This window comes from Aedes aegypti, chromosome 3 (genome assembly GCF_002204515.2).
Source record: "Aedes aegypti strain LVP_AGWG chromosome 3, AaegL5.0 Primary Assembly, whole genome shotgun sequence".
Lineage (NCBI taxonomy): Eukaryota > Metazoa > Arthropoda > Insecta > Diptera > Culicidae > Aedes > Aedes aegypti.
In genome coordinates this window covers 145,713,417-145,732,159 of record NC_035109.1, presented here as the reverse complement: position 1 = coordinate 145,732,159, position 18,743 = coordinate 145,713,417, and the positions used below count along the sequence as shown (strand labels likewise).

At 36.5% G+C, this 18,743-nt stretch overlaps 1 protein-coding gene across 1 annotated transcript in view; it reads left to right on the top strand.

The window, feature by feature from the left end:
* Positions 1–731: 731 nt before the first annotated feature.
* The window catches only part of LOC5575987 (zinc finger protein rotund), a 371,609-nt gene continuing 353,597 nt past the window's right edge, over positions 732–18,743 (top strand). Inside the window, exon 1 of the mRNA XM_021851475.1 lies at positions 732–2,383. Within this exon, the coding sequence (XP_021707167.1) occupies positions 2,249–2,383 (135 nt within the window). The 5' untranslated portion in view covers positions 732–2,248. The remainder of the gene's footprint in view (positions 2,384–18,743) is intronic.

Genomic DNA, 18,743 nt, shown 5'->3' with positions numbered 1-18,743 from the left:
TGTAACAAAGCAATGCTTTGTTACATTTAAACTACTCAATTGGAACACGTAGAATTCCAAAAATTAAGATTGCAGTATAAAACACATCGATATGCATAACAACTCCAAGACGACGTCCAAATTATAACCATGCATTAAGCTACAAAACTGCTCCCTACTGTTCTGTTCCATTTGCCTCCGAAGCTGAGCGCCAACTGAATCAACTCTGAAAAATCATTCGAGCTCGACTGCAGCCGGTCGAACCCCAACTGAAACCATCACAACTACAAACTCCGATGCTTCCCAGCCACTTTTGGGGCGGGTATGTGACTTTGTTCACCACTCACACTGCCCGGGAAAAAACATGACAAAACACGGTTGAAAAAAGGAGACAGCAGGTGGTTCCCCAGCTTTTCGCATGTGCTACTCCCCCCTTCTTTCGAGCAAGCCACGCTGCCACACCACGATGTGAAGTCACGTGTTGTTTCGAACTGGAAAAGAGCGATGCTCCAGTTTCTCTCTTGCGAGGGCATCGGCTCCCGTGGAACCTTACAACGGTTCTCGTCATGGCACCACCGCACCGTGTTGCTTAGATGTTGCAGTTCTAACTCACGCGAGAGGAGCATGCAAAACGTGCGAACCGGTCGCTTTTTTGAGAGAGAATGAGCGTGAGCCAGCTACCGAAACTTCTTTCGAAGTTTGCAACTACTCGTTATCAACAAATAACTTGATTCGCTTCGTTATTTCGAAGTGTTGTAGACGTGTTTTTCCAGCCTGCTGTGTTCGTTCTTTTTTCGCTTCGTTCGTTTCGGTGTGGGATAGAAAGAAGGCAGACCCGGTCCGGTTCAGTGCGGCAAGTGAAGAAGCTCGCGCGTTCGTCGCAACTGGCTGGCAAGAGCGGAAAAAACCGACTCAAAACGAGGCACACTCGTCGGCAGAGACGTTCCTCCGCGGAGGATTCGCCCTTAGATACTGGTAGCTGTTGCTGTCCCTTCTTGCTCGCCTTCGACATTTGGCGGTAGCGCGCGCGGTTAACCATGTGAGGCAAGAGAGCCCCAAAAGCGTAAAAAAAACGACCAGATCATTCCCGGTTTCGGAAGCGTAGAAAAAAAGGTCATCAAGGCAGTCTTTTTTGTTTTGCCAAACCGAGAGGACAAACATCATCGAAGTGGGCGACGAAAACGACGAAGGTGGCGAACGCGTTGATTTTCTTGTTGGTATCGCGTCGGTTTTTTTTTCGGGAACGTGGAGGAATTTTTTTGACAGTCAAAAAATACTCGGCGACCGGTTCGGGGGTCCGGAATATTAGTGAATTTTTGTCGCAATTACCGATAATGAGTTATGAGGCGTAGGGATGGTTGACAGACGACGGGCCTTCGGAGTTAATGAGTCGTGTCTAAGGTGAAACGTATGTACGTATGTGTGCTCTGGTGTATGTGTGACAATCGTGAAAGCTTCAGCGATTCCTCAGTAGGCCGTGCCCAGAAGCGAAGAGGAACAAGTGGAAAGAATCAAGTGAGTGAGAGTACATCGTCGAAGGGAAAAAATGTAAACACCATTAGTGAACAAAAAGTGTAATGATAATTGTGTCAATCAGTTTTTATTTCCCGCTGCAATCGATTTCGTGCAATAATGTTGATCGATGAATGCCGGCCCGGGAGCGACATCCGATTGGCGACTGACGGTAGGGTGTGAAGCAGACAGCAGTGAATTTTGCTGCGATTCATTCATAAAACGTGATTAAATTGTGTACGGCGGTAGGATCCGGGGCGCCTCGGTTATGCCTTGTGTTAGTACGGGACTTCAATTGATTCCTTGTTACTTTGAATATCTGAGATTTTATCACATACACACCCGAGTCGAGCTGACCCATTCCCGCTTCGAAATAATAACGGAATCGCATGTTGAGTGAAATTATCGGAAGCCCGGCTAAGTGACGTGTTTGTGAGTTGTGTGTGGTTCGGAGTTGAGGAAGACACAATTGCAAGTGTTTGTGCAAGTGCAAGTGGTGAACACAGGAAACGAATCAATTTGTTGCGGCTAAACGCGGGGAACCCGAGTGACAATACCTACTTTCCCCGCGATTAATCAATGGGCTCGTTAGGCGAAGAATATTCCGATGACATTGTTGAGTAAACATAATTGCAGCTGATTAATAAATGGTGAATGAGCAAGTGCATTGCAATTGAATTACGCGTGAACGCGATGTGCAATTGTTTATCGTTTGTAGCGGAAGTAGAAGAACACCTCGAGGGCCTAGTTTCAAGATATGTATCCGTGGTATAGAGAGGCACCGTTAAGTGTTGGACAGATTTGCAGCCCTCTGACAGGAGCGGCAGCGGCGGCGACAACCATCAAGACCGAAGCCGGCTACAGTGATTGTATGCTGGATTTTCATAGTAAGGTAGGCTCATAGAATAAGAATTCTCAGGTTTTATACCCATGTAGACTCGAGACGCATTACGAATTTTATCTGGAATTCTTGGAAAAATCCATCAACAGGATCCTTGATGGCTTCTGCACGTGATCCTTCTTACATTCACTTTTAACTCGTGTTGTAATTATTTGTCTGTTTGCTCATTATTATCCCAATCTCCTTACACTATTATATTGGATGAATGCGCTTTGGAAAGCCAAAAAACAAACCCGAGAAGATTCTCGGCCGAACCGATATTCTAATGCACCACTCTCAGTACATCCATCCACCACGACTATTCCAAACTCAGTTTTACATTTGCGCAGATTCTCAAACGTCCACTTTAAAAAGTTGTAATTAGCGATGGGCGATTTTGAATCGATGTTCCGAAAATCGATTTTTTCGTTCTGATTAATCGATTTTTTGAATCGATGTTAGGAGCACTCAAATTCGAGTGAATCGATTTTCTTCATTCGATTTTTTGTTTCGATTCAAAAGAATGAAATTGATTTGAATTTTTTAATGAGTTGATGAAATTAACACCTAATTTTGAATCAGACTTGAATTGTTTAATATATAATTTTTAATCTCCAACGTAATTCAATTGAAGGAATTTAAAACCATATAAAATTGCTTTTGATCTTAGTTTGAGACCATGTTTTTGTAAATTTACATATCCTCTTGCAGATCAAATCGATTCAAAAACATCGATTCAAATATTTCGATTAAATCGGTGATACGATTCGACATATTAAATTTGAATCGATTTAGTAACATCGATGTTCGGGTCAAATTTTCCCAACGCTAGTTGTAATACTCACAGAATTTAAGTTTTATTTTATTATAATTTCATCATTTTTTACGGCCAATCAGCCGAGTGGAAGTTTGAACAACTACCCTAAAGTTTTTATTGAACATTACATATGGATCAAATGGACAAATTGATGAGCAATTTGCGAAAAAGTTATACATCTTCTCGATGAGAATAGATAGCGTTGTGCTTTGATGCGCAACTAATTCTTCCGAAAAAGGTGCGTTTTGCGAAAGAGGTCCACGTGATTATTGAGTTGAAATCTAATTCAGGTTAACTTCTGCGTCCATGAGTCCTCTCGTGGTGTACGGGAAACAAGCCCTTTCTTGTGAGTTTGATTTTCACCGAGAAGATGTCTAACTTTTTCGTAAATTTCACATCAATTTGTCCATTTAATCTAATTGCGAAGAAGGTATATGAAATGCTTAGGGTACCGTAATCCGGGTTGTAGTGGAGAGAAGTTGGCCTTTCCCGTAACCACATGTATTAACTGTAAAAAAAGCTTTGATCCGATTATAATTAATAAAATTTTTGTGATGTTGCATTATCTGATAACTTCTCCCGATTTTTCTAAATTTGTGTTGAAATTCAAGATAATTTTACCACGAAAACAGATTTTAAGAAATGTTTGATGAAGTGTTGAAGAGTTCTTCTCTAAACAATCGACTTCTCCCAAGATGTTTGAAACTTGATTCAGATTCATTGACCCCAAATGTAATGAGTAGTTTATCTATCGCAGTAATTGATCAACTTCAACACGGAATCAAAAACCTTACTTTTTAATTTCTAAAAAACGTTTTTGTTTAGATAACATTGCATCATCATCTCGATCACACAATTTGATAAACATACAATAAGTACAGGTTTGAAACATATTTGGATGATAATACATGCAACCTACCAGGTATTTTAAAACATAATTGCTCAAAAGTGATTAACTTCACCCCATATTACGGTACGTTTTTATCTGCAAAAACTAGAGTTCGATTTTTTTTTTTTTTTATGTCTTGAAACAGTATGTCAAAGTTGGAATTTTCAAAAAAAAAAAATAGAGAATTCAATGCAAACATTAATATATTTTAATATTAATATTTTTTATCGTAATATTCGAAAGTTTGTCAGAAAAGCTAACGTAGAAAAATAAAATAAAAATACGTGCTTCGTAGTTCGAGTAATTGTAAGGACCACATAGCAAAAAAAAATCTTTTTTTTTATCGAAAATTTACACATCCCATACTTTTTTCTCCCACATTGTCCCAAGCTAAAATTATTACCAAGTAAGATGTATTATTAGTAAGATGTAAACTAATAGTGAATAGTAAACAATTCAGCTGCACATGAAGGGCACTCTTTTCATCTAGCAATTTTGATTTTTTTTTTCGTGTTTTTAACAATTTTCCTTTAATAACAGCGAAAGATTATTTCAGGGGATGATTGAATATAACAATATGATTCGTATCATCATAACTAAGTGATTTCTAATATTTACAATGATGTTTGTAGCGTTTTTAGAAAAAAAAAAGGTTCAAAAGATTGTCTCCAATACATGTTTTTTTGAAAACAAAACATCAAATTCGCATTTTACAACTCATATATTTGACATGAGATGGCACAAATATTTTTCGCCGCCAGTCTCTATGGAAACTGCCCATAGTGCTTCCTTGTTATTACGTGCAAGATAAATTTGAAGTTTAATTTTATTTCCACCTATCAATAGAACGCCCTTAAAAATGAAAAATAAAATATATTTTTTTCAAAGACAAATGTTATTTTTCGGTAAAAATAAATGCTTCATGCTTGCAAAAAAAAACAATAAATAAATTCTAGATTTTATTGTGAACAATAGATCTAATGATGATTGAATAAGCCCAACAACTAAGTTCATTGTAAATTGTTCTTCATGACAATCACCTTGGATTAACATATCACCACAATAATTAGCATCCCGAAAAACTGGAATTACAGTCGTCTCACAATTATGGATAGGATACATATTTGGATCAAAGTCGGATTAAACGGAGAATGTCGAATCAAATAAAGTTGCAATGGGGTTCTACAGCCCTCAACCAATTTTAATACTAAATGCTTAAGTTTAGGCCAACAATACATGTTAACTTAATTTTCATATTTTTTTTTGTTGGTAGAAGTAGAATTTGTTGTTTCAATTTTGTCACACTCTTTGGTTTAAACTCAAATTTTGGGTGTATATTATTTTCCATGTTCCCTCCAAAATGTCAGATAGGAACAACCCAGGGTTGAAATTGAAAACCTCTGTGGCGTTTTTGTCGACTAAGAGAAAGTCAAACATGATCAAAAGTGTCGAGGCTCTTATTCGAATATATTTTTAAATAAAAATTAAATATGATGTAGCCGTTTTTTGAGCGGGAAAAGTTGGCAAAGTAGTAGCAAGTACTTGATCTATCGTATTGTTTAATAAAAACAAGATTTTATCAAAAAAATGTGGGCTTCGTGGCCGTGCCGTTAATGTTACCAAGCATTTAGCTGCATCGAGTTAAGGAGTGTGGGTTTGATTCCCGCTTCAGGCTGGAAAACTTTTCGTCAGGAACGTATTTCAACTGTGCCACTTGGCGTTGCATGCTAGTCCGTTGTCTAGTAAGGTGCTTATTTCAAAGGGCAAATTGTCCACTGGAAGCATTACCGTGTCGGTATTTGCTAAACAGAAATTGGAAAATATTACGCAGAACATATTTTACCTACGTGAACCATATAGTGAGACAGCATCGCAATCTATTATAATACCAAACAGATTTTACAATCGAATCATGTTATTCAAACAGCAAAACAGCGCGCAATTCTAATAGTTGGTAGATGGATAACGATTCACTCATACCCGACCAGAATAACGTAACAAGATTATTATACATTTCTGACAAAAGCTTTTAGTAATTAACTGAAGTTCAAAAAATTTTGTTATCAAAATTATTTTTTTTATTTATTTATTATTATTATTATTATTTATTAAAAACGCTACCCTCGTCAAGGCATTCACGTCGGGATTTTTTTAATGATTTATAACAACATCTTTTATATTGCATTTTTCAGGAAAAATTCCGTTTTTTTTCCGTTCCGTTTTTCGTTTTAACGGAACAATTGAAATCGCAGCTGTCACATCACTGATTAACACTGGTGAATCATCAGTAGGCTTCAATGATACGGTGGATATCACTCGACGATTGTTGTTTGTTGCTTTTTTTTTTCAAACTGTATTCCGCCTTCAGCATACTGTGATTGAAATGTTTGCTTCAATGATAATATAGTTAACTCTCCCTTACTCGATATTCCGTATCTCGATATTGAGTTAGAGAACCATAGTAAAAGTTGGTTTTCATGGCTAACTCGATGGTCCCTTGGATCGCAGTTGCATTGGTTTTGTGTTCTATAACTCGATACCTCCCTAACTCGATGGTCCCTTCAATATCGAGTAAGGGAGAGATGACTGTAGTAGTTTACGGAACAAGTTGCAGAATGATGATTTTTACAGCACGAGTGGTAAATTTATCCTACGAGGCTTGCCGAGTAGGATAATTACGACGAGTGCTGTAAAAATCGAGTTCTGCAAACGAGTTACGTACAACATTTTTTTTGCAATTTCGTTGAAGACCATCTAAGGGCATCAGAAATTATATCGAAATGCATTCACCATTATTTTACAATTTCCGAAAAACATGTTGTGTAATGATTCATAACGCAACTCAAAATAGTTGTGTAATGAAAAAGCGTTGTGTAATGAATCATTACAGCACTGATTTCAGTTGCGTAATGACTATTCCCGCACTGCATACTTCAGTGCAGGAAAGTAGGCCGTTTCATGACAGATTTGCATGATGAAAAACAGCCTAATTACGATGAGCAATTGCAAAAAATGATTTTCATGTCTGCGGTAGAACTTTGACAGCTGTGGTAGAACTCAGCGGCTACCGTAAACCGGAAAATTTTCTTAACAATCGCAAAATTTTTGACATTGCATTTGTGATTTTGATTTAAACATTCGTTTGCTTAAGGTGAAGATGAATCGAAGCCAAACCTCAAATTTTCAAGAGCACGGATCTGGAGAACCAAACATCCGTTTAAGCTGAAAACTTAATCGATTGGTCACTCGCTGGTGGTGACCAATCGATTAAGTTTTCAGCTCAAACGGGTGTTCGGTTCTCCAGATCAGTGCTCTTGAAAATTTGAGATTTGGCTTCGATTCATCTTCACCTTAAGTTTGACATTTGCACACTACCGCCATCTTGTTCGCAGTTGGTTAACTATTGTATACATAGCATTGGGCGTAATTGTTCGCGTAACTATGTTTCAAATTGATAAGTTTTGTAGCTGTTACGTCTGTTCATCTATGATAATACTCAAGCATGTTTTTCTGTCTGTAGAAATAAAATGTCATCCATATTCCGATAAACGTTGATTCATAATTGAGGAGCAGAGAAAACCATAGCACAGTTATAAATCAAAGATAACACGATTCATCCAAAATATGAGTCGATTCCACTGATTCACATCTGAGGGATGGCCACATTCGGACTGTGCGACTAAAATTATTGACTTATGTTTGTATAACTCTAAGCGATTATACAGATTACAGATAACTAGATTGATCCGAAATCAAATTCAAGATCGTAGTGCACCTCTAAATTTAAAAACGCAAAAATAACGAACTCGCATTTTCCGTTGAAATACATTATATTTTTTGACGAGCTGAATCAATTGATTTGATCGATTTTGAATTAAATACCAATGAAATAGAGTGCAGATGCCATGCTAGTTATATTGAGTAGTAATATTGTACACAACAAAATGTATTGAATACTATAATGTTTTCAGTCCAATGTTTATTCAGAAATAACTAGAAAAAAAATTGATTTGTTTTCAGGGAGTTGTTTTCAGTAGAGGTAGATCATCCAGTACCAGACAGCACCTAATACCGGACACAGGGTGGCCACTGAACCGGGAAAAAGACGGAATTTGAATCCATCGGGAAAAACCGGGAATTTGAGAAGATCACCGGAAAAATCGTTTTGAACGTATGTCTTCAAGCTGTAATCTACAAACCAACCTCCAAAATGAGCTATAGAAAGTAGTTATGTTCAATGATATTGCCATGAGGCATCCGCAATTTTGAACGAATATCTTTCAAACATGAATGATTTAATTGCTACTATGCTACACTATATTTCCTAAAAATGTTTTTCTCTTTTCTGAGCAATGTTTCGAAATATTTTTTTTTTGTTTTAATTTTTGTTCTCGTACTACCAGGGCTAATATTTTTTTAACTTTTCTTCAACTTTTTCACTCTACGTTTTTAATCAATGTTTAATTACTTATTGCAGATTGGTTTAGCACTCTTCTTTTCTTGCTGAATACCAGAACTTATCTTTAAAACAAGTTTTGAACAAGGACTCATTTGCGATTTTAATAACGATCAAGCTGCTACAGCTCATATAAAATGCATATAATATCCATACAAAAAGCATTACGAGAGGGTGGGTGAATATCAAAAATGATAATATTCGGTGATATTAAAATTGCGAGCCCTAAGTAAGTGCATCTACATGTGTGGTCTTGTTTCATACATGCCTTGAACTTTTTTGCTTTACATAAGAAAATTCAAAGGATTAAGAATTGAAAAAATGTCAATTACGGTTAAGAACTACTTGGGCATCTTGATGATTTACCTAGGCATCTAGGGCTTTTATTGGCCAAATTGTCTGAAATTCAGCATTAAGATGCACTTAAGATGACTACAAACCAAAGCCAAACCTCGAAATTCCAAGAGCACGAGTCTAGAGAGCTAAACAGAGCTCTGAGCTGAAATTTTGATCGTTTCATCATCACCAAAAATGCAACCAATCCATCAAATTTTCAACGCAAACGGTTGTCAAGTTCTGTTGATCTTAAAACTTGAACTTGAAATTTCTATGTTTTGCTTAAGGAGCATATTGTTGTTAAATATGGAAGAGATAACATTCAAATTGAGTTTAAGAATCTGTTTTATTAGCACAATTAACAACCTCTTTCCACCCATGATAGATAGCTCCAGAGCTTCATTGATTCTCGACGAACGCGAGACAAATCGATTCAGATGAATACTATAGTATGTCATAGTTTTCAGAATAAGATTCTATATAGATAAGAAAAATCCAATGGTCAACTTATTGTTCCAGTGAAACTATTGATAAACAAACAAATTACTATAGAAAAATCAAACCGATTTAATAAACAATTGTTGCAGTGCTTTTCATAAAAACGATATTGAAAAAGTCAATTGAAGTCGTTGGAAAGAATGGATTAAAAACCGGGAAAAGTATGTAAAATATACCAGGAAAATTTGGAAAAATGCGGGAATTTTAAAATTGAGATTTGGTGGCCACCCTGCGCACAATATCTAAGAATTTAGAAACTATGGTCCAATTAAAATGTTGTATAAGAAGATAGGGAAGCTATTATGGAGAGTAATGTATGCGTAGAACAATAAATTCTTGAATTATGCACACCCTTTTGAAAATAAAAAACAGAAATTTTTGAAAATCGGTAATAAAGTTGACATTTTGTCACTATGTCCATACTGGTTCACCTACCCTAATAATGATTTTGAATATAGGAAAATGATATAAATCACGTAGGCATAACCAGTGCTGTAAACATTCGTCACTTTTCGCGACGTTCGTTTCGTTGCCATGGTCAGCAGTCACAGCACGAGCGGTAGAATGAACGTCACAAACACGAAAAAGTGTTTGATACGAGGAAATTTGCATAAATCATAAGTTTTGCAAATAATTAAGACATCAGATCATAAACAATATGTATAGTTTGATCTTGTCTGTTATGTCGAATGTAACACAAATACAGTGAAAGCAGAACATAAACAAATAAAACCATAACGCTTCCCAGCGAAGCTATCGTGGTTAGTGGCATTCAATTGACATTTTTCTTTTTGACATTCGTTTGATCGCTCGTGTTGTGAATGTTTAAGGGAAGCGCTGGAAAATTTTCAAATTTTATATAAGCTGTAACATCTTCAAGACACCCACCCACCCCTTTCAGCGTTATGAAATGAAATGGGCCCTTATGTTTTGATCACCGACCCAGTTCCTCAAAACGAAAACGACATTAGAATGACAAAGCAAGAAACATGCATTCACATTGGCAATAAATCGTTCGGCTATTATGTATCACTTGGTGGTTTAGTGGTACAGTATTGAATTCTGAATCCGAAGTTCGCGTGTTCGAGGCTGGGTGGTAATTATATTTTTATTTTCCCCTAAATTTTGTGACATCGTATCGCTGACCACGGAAAGTCTGAAAAAGTCTTGTGAAGTGCGTATATGTCCTCCACCTTGGTATGTATATGGCCTTTCCATGCATGTTATACGAGTGAATTGATTCATATAGAATGATGTGTAGCAAAAATCATACCAACCAAAATGTTGCCTGGATAAGAAATTGACCGGGAACTCCGTATTTCGATATTGAAGAGACCTTCGAGATAGGGAGGTATTGCGTTACAGAACACAAGACCGGTGCAACTGCCATCTAAAAGGCCATCAAGGTAGCCATGAAAACCATATTTTACTATAGTACTCTTACTCGATATCGAGATAAGAAATATCGAGTAAAGGAGTGTTGACTGTAGTTCTTGAATTATGAATTTAGGGACTAGGTGTCCGGTACTATGGGATTTCCTCCTATAACTGATCCGCGCAGTTGTTAACAAATATTTACTGATACAATTTACAAACCGAGTAAAGTTACTTTTTCTCATAAAACAGGACATCATTGGTAAACATCGTTGGAATTCGTTTTTTGTTTCTATTTATTAGAATATACTTAAGACTCAAGAAGCCATCATTCAATCAGCAGCAATCATCAAAAGTTAAACACCATTTATTTTTTGTACAAATTAAACAATATTTTACGACATACCAGCTAGCAAGTGCAATGAAGTGTTAGATTTCCATTAACATTGCTTCGATTTTGAGCAAAAAAAACTGGTTTGAAACATGTTTCCAACATTGAATATGAAGAATATTTTCCTCTTAAACTGGATTAATTGGTGAACTCCTGTTGACTACTATTTCCCCCGCGACCAATTGTTAGATCTGTGGAGGACCCTTGGAAAGTAATCAACCTATATAGTTTACGGAAATAGTAGTTTATGCAACAAGTTTCAGAATGAAGATTTGGTGACTACGCTAACGCTCACGCAAGTTACAGAATAAAGATTTGGATTTTAACGACGAGGGCTGTAAAAATCGAGTTCTGCAACGAGTAGCGTACACAATTTTTTGTAACATGTTGGTATCAGAAATCATATGGAGACTAGCGATGGGACATTTTGAATCGATGTTTTCATTCCGATTGATCGATTTTTTGTATCGATGTTTGACATCAGATGAATCGATTTTCTTCATTCGTTTTATTTTATTTGATTATTTTCTTCGAAATCGATAAATTTTAGTTATTGAGTTGATGAAAAAGAAGCCAAATTTTGAACAAGCCTTGAAGTTTTGAATCTGTTCTAATCAATTTCAAAACTGAATGCACATATTCTCACTACAATTCAAAAACATCGATCCAAAGTATTAGATTGAATCGGTGAATCAATTCGACAACTCAAGTGTAAACAGATTCAGTAACATGGATGTTATAAAAAAATTACCCAATGCTTATGGATACACATTCAACAATATTTTGAAATTTCTGAAAATAACTGGTTAATGAATCGTTACATAATTCAAAACAATTACGTAATTAAATAGCATAGAGTAATAGTCATTACGCAACTGATTTCAGTTGTGCTATGGCCATTACAACACTGCATAATTCAGAGCAAGAAAGTAGGCCGTTCCATGACAGATTTACGATATGAAAAACAGCCTATTACGATGAAAATTTACAAAGAGACACTCTACAAGTCTTATCTATTGCTTAACATAATATATCTTATTATATCTTTGGGACGCATAGAAAACTCAGTTTCATCCTACAGAGGAAGGAAATTGTTTCCATTTGTAGTGGAACAAATTTGTGCGGCTATTTTAATTTGGCCGCCATCTTGAGTTTTGTCAAAAATTCATTTTGTAATATTAACGCGCCGCTCTTTTTCTAAGGTCACCTTTGATTAATTAATTTATTGATGATTAATCTGAGTTGGACCAGAATTCAAAAGCTAATGGAGCAATAGTGTTCGCTGATTTTCTGGAGAGGGTTAAAAATCTACAAAATTATAGACCACACACAGAAACTGATAAAAACCGTTTGTTTGCCACTCTTTTGGATCACTTCCGATTTCTGTTAATTTCAGCATTAGAATTGACATTTTGAGCCCATAGCATTAAGGATAATACACTTACAACCTTAAGAGTTGCAAATTTCACTTTGAAACAAACACAAATGGATGATAAATTTTGCTGTAGGTTGAAAACAGTTCATGTCTCAATTACTACAGTCCGATATAAATAAAAAATCTCCAAAACAATTAAATTCAGACCAGATCTATAATTCCTAATTCCTCTCTTTACTGTTCATAAAAGAACGTTCCATATTATGTAATGAATTATATGAATTGACGTAAAATCGACCAATGACATTATTTCTCACATTTTTATACAACCCTTTTATAGTAGATTACGGAACAAGTTGCAGAATGATGATTTTTACAGCACGAGACGTAAATTTATCCTACGAAGCTTTCCGAGTAGGATAATTACGACGAAACGTCGTAATTATCCTACTTTTTGTAATTTTGTAGAAGAGCACTTGAGGGTCAGAAATTATATAGGAATGCATTCACCATTATTTTTCAATTGCTGAAAAATTGTTAAGTAATGATTCATTACGCAACTCAAAACAGTTCCGTAATGAGAAAACGTTGCGTAATGAATCATTACAGCACTGGTTTCAAATGCGTAATGAGTATTCCCGTACTGCATACTTCAGTGCAGGAAAGTAGGCCGTTTCATGACAGATTAGCGTGATAAAAAACAGCCTATTACGATGGGAAATTGCAAAAATGTAATCTACGCAATATTTACGAAGTGAGTGATATAGGGAAAGGGGTGGTAAAATGAACACCTTAAGGAAATCATCTTGTTTCTGATAGAAAAACGAGAAATTTGTATAGTTCTATCGCACAACATCAAAAATAGGGATGTAATCTATAGCAGCGACATGGATTCAGTCTAAGATAGTTAAATTTTCACATATGGGTAAAATGAACAGCGGTTGGTGGTAAAACGAACACCATGCAAAAAACGTGAACAAAACAAATATTTCTGAATATTTTCATTGCCCCACCGAAAATACACCCATTAATGATTGTAACCCATTCAAAAAGAATTCTAAAGGTATCAAATTTGACATCATATCATAACGATATTCATCTCACTGAAAAACCTCAAGTCTTCCGAGCTAAAAGTTACGTCGGTTCTAATTTTCAAACTTGGTTTTCTAAAATCTTAGTTTTCGTTGATGTTTTCACATTAATTGACCTACGTATCAATTCGAACACTCAGATTTATGTTCTTAATCATCCGTGCATGATAAAAATTCATCGGCATTTGTTTTTTGTCGGTAAAACGCACGGTGTTCATTTTACCACCCCTGTTCATTTCACCACCACTTCCCTACAGCAAAGACGAGGTGCTATTACAATTTATTTTTTTGCTGATTGTTGAGCTATGCTATGAAAATCTTCAGATTTTATATCAATCAAAGGTTTTCATGAAATGATCATTTTGGCTAATTATTGTTTTCTAAATGGGAGGTGCCCAACAAACATTATTGATACCAAACATACAGCGTCACCTCGCATGGTTCAAATATAGTGCAAAGACTGCACACACACAACAGAACCGTGCCTCGTTGCGATATCTAAATTATGCACTGTGACAATCTCAACCAATTACTGCATCCGTTTCAAAGTGTCAATTTTTCCATTCGCCACAGAAGCTCCCCGTGTGATCGCAAGCCCAGCCCATGGTTAACTCAACGGACACTGAGCGTGCCTCAGCCAGTTGATGATGGAATACCGATTTCGAAAACGGGGAAAATATGATCATGCCAATGGAAAAGGATAACCATCATTTGTTTATCCAAAATCAGCCAATAAAATAGGGCCTTCCTTAGCCGAGTGGTTAGAGTTCACGGCTACCAATCGAAGCCATGCTAAAGGTGTCTGGGTTCGATTCCCGGTCGGTCCAGGATCTTTTCGTAATGGAAATTTCATTGACTCCCCTGGGCATAGAGTATCGTCGTACCTGCCATACGATATACGAATGCGAAAATAGCTAATCTAATCTAATCTAATCTAAGCGCTTGCACAGCCAATATAGAAAAGCATCCTGGAAATACTAGAATATATTCTAATATTTTCTTGTCATCATTAATATTTGCAGCATATCGAAAATATAATACAAATATTAAAACGGCCAGGCCCACTGTGCAGACTTGGGATTGAAGGTAATTGCAAAATTCACGGCGATCAGATTATCCACGAATGAATAACTTGATATACGAGAATTTTTTTAATTTTACGAAGGAAGAAACGGGGACAACCGTACCAACCGTTTCATTCAGGGGAAGATAGGTCAAATCGTTGGGAGTGGCGTTGCTAAGAAAGTTAATGCACACTCCATTGTTGTGGTTTTCCTGGGATGGGACAAAGGTATTTCTTCCTAATGCCCTGGCTTTACAGCCTAGGCTTAAGCGCCGTTACTCGCTCTCTGAAACGAAAAGATAAATTTTCCCTCTCCTGTTATGTCACCCATCCTATAAAACCCCAGAATCTCCACATTTTATTTGGTCTTGAAACGAAGTGTTCTATCCGGGGTACCTATACATTTTTCATAGGCAAATTACTCACGAAAGAATTTTTCCTTCTAGTACCAAGGGGAAAAAGTTAGGATTTCATTTGGTCGATTTGAAAATTACTGATTATCGTTACTATTCAGGTGTATTTTATCACATGTAACTACGGGATGGTAAATGAAAAGATCTCACCAAGTATTCTGTTATGCCTGGACCGCATTGATGTTACGGATTCACTTCACTTAATCCAGGAGTACTAGTAGCTTTCCTGCTTTCCCTGAATTCCAGTTTCCGGCACAATATCAACCTGTTGGCCCCATTTCAATTTCAACACTTTTTCAATTGCAACTGAACACTATGTCAATAATTAAAGTTTCACCAAATCATAATATTCAGAACTAAATACGGGAAAAATCTTCAGCCTAATGTCAGCCAAAACACCAAATTGTTCATTTTACGCTCGCGTGAAAATTCGTGACAGGAGAAAAAATATGACCTGTCGCAAGCATAGCTTACTGCGATCCTCTCCACGAATGCGAAAATAGCTACTAAGGCAAAAATAGCTTTTAGTTAATAACTGTAAAAGTGCTCATATGAACACTAAGCAGAGAAGTAGGCTCGGTCCCAGTGGGGACGTTATGCCAAGAAAAATAAAAATAAATACCTACTTTTATTTTTTTCGAATTTCTGAAGTTTTTTTTTTAAATAATTGTTTGAACTGTTTCATATGCCTAATAATTTTATTGACTATTTTTGGATATAAAAGAATGTTCTTCCTCTTTAAATACTTGTTAATTTGTCTACCTTTCGAAAATTGCTACAACTCTGAAGGCAAAGGACGCTTTTCCTGTACAGTTCGCTCCGGTGAGCTAATACGCGTGTACCGCGGGCATAATTATTCCTCATTTGCTTGTCTGAAATTACTGTATTTTTTTCGACGCAGGGAACCAAAATCACCAAAACCACGAAATTTACTTTCATGCTCACACGCGTGTTTCGATCGAGCTTAGCCGGGAACTGGATTTCAGTGAGCTCAAGATCCCTGCTGGATTGGCTCGAGAGAGAGGGACTGAATGCAACAAATGTGAACCCATCTACATTTCGGTTGAAGCGCGGTTTGCGGAAGGCTAATTCAAAAATGATTACAATGTTTCGCAAAGTGGCTGCTGCACCCGGGGATTCGCGTTTTTTTTTTTGCTGCACTCATTTTCCTGAAGCTTCGTCGCTACCGTTCGTTGTTTCAGTCCCCAATGAAAAATCTACCCTTCGCACAATTAAACTGTACCGCGAGAGAGGGTGACTTTGTCCCGGGAATCATATCGTGGTTCGTGCGCTATTCTGGAATCGTTTTCTCTAACATCTTGAAAAGAAGAGGTACAAAATTTTTACTTATGATGACAAAACTGAACGTTTGTTCAAAGTCGTCTTTGAAGGTCTCCCGTGTGACTAAGTCAACCGAGGAGATCAAAAGTTGGAATTAATGATTTACTTGGATTTTCCCCGGTTCAAGTAATTATGAAAAAGAGGACCCATTCTGACATTCTTCGAAAGGGCTTTCTCAAAAATATTATTCAGCTCACTTTAACAAAAATTATCTTAATAATGAATAATTTTATAAGAAAAAGTATAACTTATGTTCGATGCCCGTGTATCATGAGAACATTTTCAGAAACCTGGAGGAAATTACCAGAACACCACTCAGTGCCGTCGGTGCCAAAAGTGGGGTCATGTTACAAACAATTGTCGCATGGATGCTAAATGCATGGTTTGCGGAGGATCTTCTCACGCCAAGGACGTCTGTCCAGTGAAGGAAGATACCGATAAGTTCATATGCGCCAATTGCGGGGGCAATCATTAGTCCATTTTTTGGGCTAGCCCTTTGCGTAGGGGAGTCGTCGAGGCTCGTGCCAGCCAGATGAACAGTAATATCCGTTATGATAACGGTCGTTTCCGGAATTTGCCTGGCAGAGTATCGAACAATGCTCATTCAAGTGATATGTTTGCCTCTGATTTTTATTTTCTAACTGAACAATTGAATCTTATGATTGATGCAATGTTCAAAGCCACCACTATGACTGAAGCAGTCCAAGTTGTTGTAATTTATTTAACAAATTGTTATTGGATTACGTTTTTCTAATGGATCCAATAAATAATAATTTAAATATTTTAAATTGGAATGATCGTTCTTTGAAGGACGAGCTGTTGATTTTCTTACTGCTAATAACGTGCATATATCAGTTATTACTGAAACGTATTTGAAACCAAGATCCAAACATAAAAAAGATCCTAACTTTTTTGTTTATCGTAATGATCGACTTGATAGGGCATTTCAATGCTGTCCAGAGTAATTTACTCCAAACTGACTTGCAAAAATTGACTCGCAATAAGTCAATTTGTTTTATCATTTGATGACTTTAATGCCAAACATCGGTCATGGAATAATTCTCAAAGTAATTCTAACGGCAGAATTTTATTTGATGAGTGCTCTTCAGGATATTTCTCAATTCAATACCCCGATAGCCCTACATGTTTTTCCTCTTCTAGAAATCCTTCTACGATTGATTTGGTCTTAACCGACTCTAGTCATCTTTGTAGCCAAAACTAGATACATTTCTTTAGAAACTAAACTTGATATTGACAATGTTCTTGAAACTTTAACATCTTCCATTGTTGAAGCTAGGAGTATTGCAATTTCAAAATATGAAGTGAAGTTTGAATCCGTGTTTATACACGATGATCTTAAACTCTTGATCCATCTTAAAAACGAGAGCAGAAGGCAATAAAATTAACTGCTACGGCAAATGAAAAGTAATATGTTGTTAACAAAATATTAGTAAAAGTTTAATTTAGTTTTACCAAATTTGGATGATAGTGTTGCCTAACACAGAACACCTCAATATAAGAAATGAATGTAATGTTCGAAAATGATACTAATATAGAAATTAAAAAAAAATCTCGCGAAATAAGCTTGTAACAAACCCACCCAACTGTACTGTCCATCCACCGTAAAGTACTGCGCGCTGGCAGAACCGCGTGGCTCTTCCCGATGCGATGTCATTATATCATTTGGCAAGCCGACGCAAAAGGGCACGGCTCTTCTTCAACAGCACAATTGCCGTCGGCTGTTTTCATTTTCGAGTCATAATTTAATTCCGGTGGTGCGTTGCTTCATCCATCCAGCTCTTGGATCATCCTTGCGGAAGGTCATTAGAAAACCTTGCGAAAATCCACCTGTAATGCGCCGACTCTTCTGGTGTACCTTCAAGACTTCATCATCATCAATGGAATGGAATCACCTTTCGAAAGCCGCATTGCGCACTCAGTACACGGAAAATATATTTCGTTTTATGTTATGAAAATTCGTAGTAATATTAAATCTCCAATTTGAAAGCAAATAATTATTAAATTGTACCCACCATTCGGTAACCAAATTTATTTATTCCTTATTTAAAGCAAACGTTGACACACAAACTACGAATCTGTGCGAGCAACAATCGGAAAACAAACGCTAAAAAATACAATTATGCTCATCGACGAATTGTGAAATGTTAGTTTTACGAATATTTCATGAAGTTTTTGAATTACAAGATTTTGTCAAATAAAACTATTTCGTATAGTGTATAAAACTGATGTCATATGAAGAAAAATTTGTTTTACGAAACGAGTAACAAAAAGAAATACGAACATCTGTTTTCCGTGTAGGCGGAAGAG